The following is a 7,197-nucleotide window of genomic DNA, read 5'->3' as shown; positions in this document are numbered from 1 at the left end:
GATTAAACAAGTAAAGGTTTGGTACCATACCAAAATTTACCCCAGACCCTAGATTAAAGGATACTGCATCTCAAAACAGAAGACATATTTATCTTGGAAGCATTCATTCTTTAAAAAATCATGATTTTAAAAAGAATTAAATCAGTAAAAAGTTCTCCAGAGGAATGCACGCACCTTTAACATTTAGGAGGCTCACCAAATCAAGGTTTAGTCCTTTCCATCTGGTATCTTTTGCCCGGCTAGCTCCTGTTTTCGTTAAGCATTGACACACTATATACTCTTCCTAGAAAGATTCCCAATTTCCAAATGGTAATGCCGTTTAGGTGGCTTTGAGGCAGCCTTAAGCGATATGGCCTCTTCTTTTTGGCCACATGGTAATAATTATAAACAGGATGGAACCCTTGCGTTATATTTAAAAAAAAAAACAAAAAAACCGAAACACCAAGCCACAAGTTTCTGAGAGGCACTTTTCAAAAGCACTTTTAGCAAATTGGGAACAAGGTCGCTGCTGGCAAAACCCAGCAGCGCGCGGGACGCTTTACCTGCAATGAAACTGCGCCTCAACTTGAAGGTCCGGAGGGAGGCAGGGCGGTGGCTGGGAAAGCCGAGAGAAAAACTAGCTGGGACCCGGCCCGTGTCTAACGTCTCCATGGCGACCTCTAAGAGGCCGCCATGGCGACGGAGGAGCGTGAAGGACTCGCTGCGGGTAAGAACGGGGGATTAGAGAGGAGCTTCACCATTTCCTCTCTACTTTGTACCTCCAAGCCCGCTGCCTCCTACAATTTTTTTTTTTAAAGGCTTTTCGCTGAACGTAGGGTTGGGTTACATCTTTTTCCTGGCCTACCGCCTCATCTTCCAAGTTTATTTACGTTCAGTAGGACTCTCAGTACAAACCCGGGTTTCTTTCCCTTCTTTCCTCACATATATATCCTCGGAACAAAATGTAGCCATGCTGCTCCAGCCCTTGCGGGGCTAGAGACAAAACTCTGAATTTCAAAACTCCTGTTGTTATCAACGATAGCAGAGGCTTCTACCAATGGGTGCCTTCTCCAACTTAATACAGACTTCGTTCCTATTTCCAAGCATGCATTGAGGTGGGAGTATTTGGTTTGCTTGAGAACTGGGAGCGCTGCCCTCAAGATGGTCCAGAGCAACTACTTTATTAATGCAGCCTTTCTAAGATGGAAACATATAGTGCGGCATTAAAAAAAATAATTGGCACCTAGACTGTTGTTAAAAATCATGTGTGATTCACAACCGCTCATCTTTAAAGAATCAGAAGCTGTTCTTGTTAACTGTGACTGTGTCCTGTAGACTATATCGAGTCAAACTAGACTTAACTATATTTTAGTACAAAATGTAGGAAAATATAGACTGTAGATATTTTCTGCTTCAATGTGTCATGAAAACAACGAAATGTGATATTTTAGTGAACCATGTTTATGTAAATAATGGGTAGGCTTATTTTGCAAACATAGGCAGTGCTTCAACATTCTTAGGGCAACGGAGATAAATATAGCAGGTGTATTTTCTCTCTCAAATCCAAACAAATTGGTTAAAGAAAGTGATAAAATTTGAAATGTGTAATTACTTAAAATATATCAGGAAAGAAAGATTTAACAGATTTATTCACAAATGCAACATTTAAGTATACAAATCCAGGCCTGTCTTTAAAATGTTGACCATAATATTTGTAAATTACAGGATAGGAATGTGTTTACAATGTATAGCTTTGTTGAAATTTTTAAAAAATTTATAGATCTTAAAGATTTCTTTCAAATGTTTGCCACTGGCCAGTGACTTCATACCCACCCAGAATATTCATTATAAAGAATAGCAATACATAAAAGACAAGTCATTTGTTTAAATGAACAGGATAACTCTGTATACTTTATATGTATTAAAAAGGAAAAATAATTTTGATGAGAAATATTGTGACTATATTGGACCCTGCAGAGAACTTCCACAACTTACCGATTTATGCAAAGGATATCCTGTTTTCTTATTGAGCACTACTAATAGAAAGATAAATGATAATAAAAAAATTAAATGCTGACAGTCATTTCAAAATTGTAATTATAGCTCTTTATTCTATCTCTCATAAAACAATACAGTATCTTGATTCTTAATCACTATTGTGGATGACACCCAGTTTAACAATGTCCTTACTAAAATGAAACATAAAGAAGACATGATTTTTCAGAGACATGTTGAACGCCATAGTCTAAGTACAAGTAGTCCTCAACTTACAACAGTTCATTTAGGAACTATTGTATAGGAAATCTTGATAATGCTGGTGTAAACTTGGTCCCCTCCTGATCTGTGCTACATTTGTTCAATACCCATATGTATTCAATAGTGGTTTTGAATAAACCCCAGATATCTAGAGAGATTCAATCCCTATATGTATACATATATTTATACATGTATGTATATCTGTGGGTATACAGATATACACACTATTTTTTAGGGCAGCAGTCCCAACCTTTGTGGTTTGATGGCCTTGCTGGGAGGGAGAGTAGAATTGGGCAATGCAAGTGGTGGGCTGGTGCATGTGCACAGCTCCACTCACACAAGAGAGAAGAGAAGCCTTTGGGGTGCGGTTTCGCGTTCATACTTCTTTGTGCCAAAAGCTTTTGCAAAGGGACAGACGGCCTGAAGCAGCATGAGATTGCTTCCCTGAAGCCTTTCATTCCTTTGCAAAAGCTTTTGGTGTGGAAAAGAAGTCTTTGGGAGCATGGTCTCGTGCCCCTTCAGACTCACTGAGGCTGCCCAACAATCCAAAAGCGAAGCTGAGCAGGGTAGAACACATCCTCTCCAGCAGCTAACATCCTGATAAGAGGGATCAACACCAGACAAACAAGCAGAAAACAATATCTTAATCAAGGAGCTATCAAAGAGAAAATTACGCACCCAGCCACACTGGCAGGGCAAGCTATTATATATATAAACAGGGAGAAAAGCCCTATTTATACATACTGATGATGTTAACTAGTTGGGTAATGAAATGTCTGTAAGAAAACAACCAAGCTCAGAGAGCACCTGGACTCCATAATTCAACCCTGAGTAACTTATGTTCTCTTCTATTGGGATTTAGGTACTCAGCCAATAACAATGATTATCAGCCTTCAAGAGTATATGCACACATACTTACATTCCCAGTCAATACACCTCTAGCATCACAACAACTGTTCCTTTATCCATAAACATCCTAAACAGAGAGATATCACACATTGTCTTACTCCCTGCTCAATGCCAAACTATTCTCAGAGCATTCAGTATATTCTGGTACATCCTCTATTTCCATCAAATGGTGTTTTTACTGCACTTAGCATATGATTAATGCAATGTCAAATTTAGCACAAAAGATTGAGGGATGACATTCACATTCAAAATTGATGAAAAAGAGAAAATCAGGACAGTGACAGTGAGACTGACAGTGAAAACAGAATTACGTCCCACTTATTTATCCACCTATATTACACCTAACAACAAAGCTAACTCTGGAAAGCTCAAAATGTTTGCTATGTTGCTTCTAATGGATACTTTACTGCTAATTTTGACAAAAAGTATACTCTGATTGACTTTTAATTCTTTGCTTTATAGAATCTGCAATAGCAGAAATCCAAAAGAAGATCACAGAAGCTTTTGAAGTGTTTGACCATGAGTGTAATAAAACAGTGGATGTCAGGTTTGGAAATTTTCAATTCTAATAGCTCTAGTGATAAAGCAGTGTGGGTTAAGAACGACAATTATTTTAAAGATAAATGTTCAACACTTCGATTGGTTTTAGATTAATTTAGTTAGCCCCAATGTGGCTGGTTGTCTGTGTTGCAGAATAGAAACTTCCCAGAAATCAGGAATCTGAGATCACAATGATTTGGCTGAATGCATAAGGGAAGAAGTTAATGTTAGCACAAATCAGAGACTGGGAAACATCTGTGTTTACCATATAAAAGGCAAACACAGAAGGGAGGGAAGTTCTGTTCTCTTTGTTATGGGGGAAAAGCCTGAAGTGTGAAAATTTGGGTTTGACAAGGGATAGGTTTGACAGAGGATAAGTTCTAGTTTGGTTTGGTTACTATAGTTACCAGATTTCTTTTTGAGTTTTTCTTCTTACAGTTGGTTTCTTATAACTCCCTTTGCCTTTTCTTGTTTTGTTTGTTTTATTGCCACAACCTTCTTTCTTAACTACTATTCACTGTGGCATAGCTTATTGCTCAGCTGGAGATTTTGCTGGGGTTTATTAAGAAAATGAGTTAACTGTTTTAGTGCTGGACTGTTTGTATTTTTGAAAGCCAATTATTCAGTGTACCTTTTTTCTGTTGTATTTTAAATATATATTCTTTAGTTTATTCTTTAGTTTTACATCTCCTGGCAAATAAGTGAATTTCTGTGCTCCCTTTCCATTCAACAGGAAAGATGATAGCAGCTTAATCCTGCCTTTCCCAACTTGGTGCCCCCCAGATGCATGAATTTTACTCAAAGAATTCTCTGAGGTGATCATTATTGAGAATTCTGGGAGTTGAAATTTATACACCAGAAGGTACCGAGGTAGGGGAAGGCTAGCCTACCACAACTATAAATACCAAGATTGAATTATTCTGTAGTAATCTAAGTTTTGGGTAGGTGATTGTCAGGCTCAAGCCTAAATGACACAAGGAAATCCAGTCAAGTCCAATCCTTTGCTTACAAATAATGGACAGAATCTTACCAAACTAAAGCTGTAACCTTCTAACCTTCTAGATATATCCTACAAAAATTATAGGATGTAGCTATTCTGATCTTCTCCTCCCGCATCCTGCACAGAACTGTGCAGTCCCTTAAATATGCAGTCTTTTAATCTGGGCCTATCTCTGATGAGATTTACTGCCTCGTTCTTGGGAAAGCTCTATTTTGCTAAATAGAGTTCACTCTACTGATTCTCCAGATGTACATTCTATCACAGTAATGAGATAAACCTAGATTAAGCCAGTTACTGTAAATATATTTAGAAAGTGAATAATTTTAGGACATCCTCATAATTTGTCATGACAGGAATTTAAATTCAATACTGCAGAACTATATTTCGATTAAGTAGACATTCAGTTTAGGTTTGAAAGCATGAATTAATGTTATTATATATTGCAATGTATGTTTAGTCACTAAGCCCTTAAAGATCCATCACATTCTTTTGTTCAGGTCCTGTAAATTAACTGTGTTTGGAGGCAGAAAGAATAATTGACATTTCTTTGTTAGTATATCTGAAAAACAATGCATTTCTTATACATTTTACTAAATGTATAAGCCATTCTATTTCACTAAAGATCTGGGATTTAGGATACATGGCAATTGTATTCCCTGTATCTATGCCCTCAGTGGTTATGAACTTTTGAACCATAGAAATAGGCATACTATATGGCAGGGGTGTCAAACTACCAGCCCGCAGGCCGGATGCGTCATGGCGAAACCGCGCCCACCCCATTGCCAGCAATGGAAAAAAGTCGCGATACATGACGTTGCGAGTTTGACACCCCTGCTATATGGGGAGGCAATTGAACAAAACAAATCAGAATTAGAGATTTGCATTATTTGTATATTAATAACAGATGTTCTCCTTTTTCAGAGAGATTGGCACTATCATTAGGTCATTAGGCTGTTGTCCCAATGAGGCGGATCTCCACGATATGCTTGCAGAGGTAGTGTATATACTTTTAAAGTTTTGTTACTTAAAGATGTAGACAGTAAATCTGATTTCTTTTCCTAAATCAATAAGGATTAGAAATGCAATATGGAGGAATTTCACTGAGCAAATGAATTATCTGGCTTATCTAGTAATAATAGCTAGAGGCTCTATAAAAATACCTAGAGGCTAAAATTATGTTAAATTCATATAGAATAGAGGACTGCTAGTGTAGTACTAAGCCTGATGAGTGAAAGTATAGGAAAACAGCTATTTTTGTTGTTGTTAATTGCGAAGTCGTGTCCGACCCATCGCGACCCCATGGACAACGTTCCTCCAGGTCTTCCTGTCCTCTACCATCTTCTGGAGTCCATTTAAGTTCACGCCTACTGCTTCAGTGACTCCATCTAGCCACCTCATTCTCTGTCGTCCCCTTCTTCTATTACCTTCAATCTTTCCCAGCATTAGGCCCTTCTCCAGTGAGTCCTTCCTTCTCATTAGGTGGCCAAAGTATTTGAGTTTCAACTTCAGGATCTGGCCTTCTAAAGAGCAGTTGGGGTTGATCTCTTCTAGGACTGACTGGTTTGAACGCCTCTATAGGCCACCCTATTTTATTATGGTCCTGGAATTTTCAATATTGGTTATATCAAGTTGACAACTTCTTTTATACCCTTTTCCATCCTCTCAAAGAGAAAGTTGTCAGCAAGACAAGTCAGAAATATAATGGACAAATCATTCAAGGCAAAGTTTGTCCCCCAACAGATGGTATAAAAGTCCCCTATGATTTCATGTCTCTCTGAAACATTTGCAATTTGGTTTTGGAAAGCTTCATCCATATCTTCTGTTTGGATGAGCAAGTGACAATAGATATAAACTATAATATTGCTTTCTGTTTCTATAACTCAGATGCTTTAAAGCATTGCCATGTTCATTCATTTCGATATCTGTGCAAGAATTGGTAGTTTTAATATACAATGCAATTGTTTTTCCTCTACAATATTGCTTCTGCTCAAGTTGTTGTATTCCAGATCTGGTAAACTTTCCATCCAGGTCTCCATCATATATAATAATAATAATAATAATAATAATAATAATAATAATAATAATAATAATAATAATAATAATAATAATAATAATAATAATAAAAGTTGGAAGGGACCTTGGAGGTCATCGAGTCCAACCCCCTGCCCAGGCAGGAACCCTACACCATTTCAGACAAATGGCTGTCCAGTCTCTTCTTAAAAACTTCCAGTGTTGGAGCATTCACCACTTCTGGAGGCAGGTTGTTCCATTGGTTAATTGTTCTAACTGTCAGGAAGTTTCTTCTTAGTTCTAGGTTGCTTCTCTCCTTGATCAGTTTCCACCCGTTGCTTCTCGTCCTGCCTTCAGGCGCTTTGGAGAATAGCTTGACTCCCTCTTCTTTGTGGCAGCCCCTGAGATATTGGAACACTGCTATCATGTCCCCCCTCATCCTTCTCTTCATTAAACTAGACATACCCAATTCCAGCAACCGTTCCTTATATGTTTTAGCCTCC

At 37.9% G+C, this 7,197-nt stretch overlaps 1 protein-coding gene across 1 annotated transcript in view; it reads left to right on the top strand.

The window, feature by feature from the left end:
• The first annotated feature begins 672 nt into the window (after positions 1–672).
• The window catches only part of EFCAB2 (EF-hand calcium binding domain 2), a 14,179-nt gene continuing 7,654 nt past the window's right edge, over positions 673–7,197 (top strand). The window contains exons 1-3 of the mRNA XM_015815155.1: positions 673–706; positions 3,607–3,691; positions 5,606–5,678. Coding sequence (XP_015670641.1) covers positions 673–706; positions 3,607–3,691; positions 5,606–5,678 — 192 coding nt within the window. The remainder of the gene's footprint in view (positions 707–3,606; positions 3,692–5,605; positions 5,679–7,197) is intronic.

Source organism: Protobothrops mucrosquamatus, unplaced genomic scaffold (assembly GCF_001527695.2).
Source record: "Protobothrops mucrosquamatus isolate PMUCROS unplaced genomic scaffold, P.Mucros_1.0 scaffold319, whole genome shotgun sequence".
In the NCBI taxonomy this organism is placed as follows: Eukaryota; Metazoa; Chordata; class Lepidosauria; order Squamata; family Viperidae; genus Protobothrops; species Protobothrops mucrosquamatus.
The sequence above is the reverse complement of the archived record's forward strand: the minus strand, read 5'-3'. Positions and strand labels throughout refer to the sequence as shown.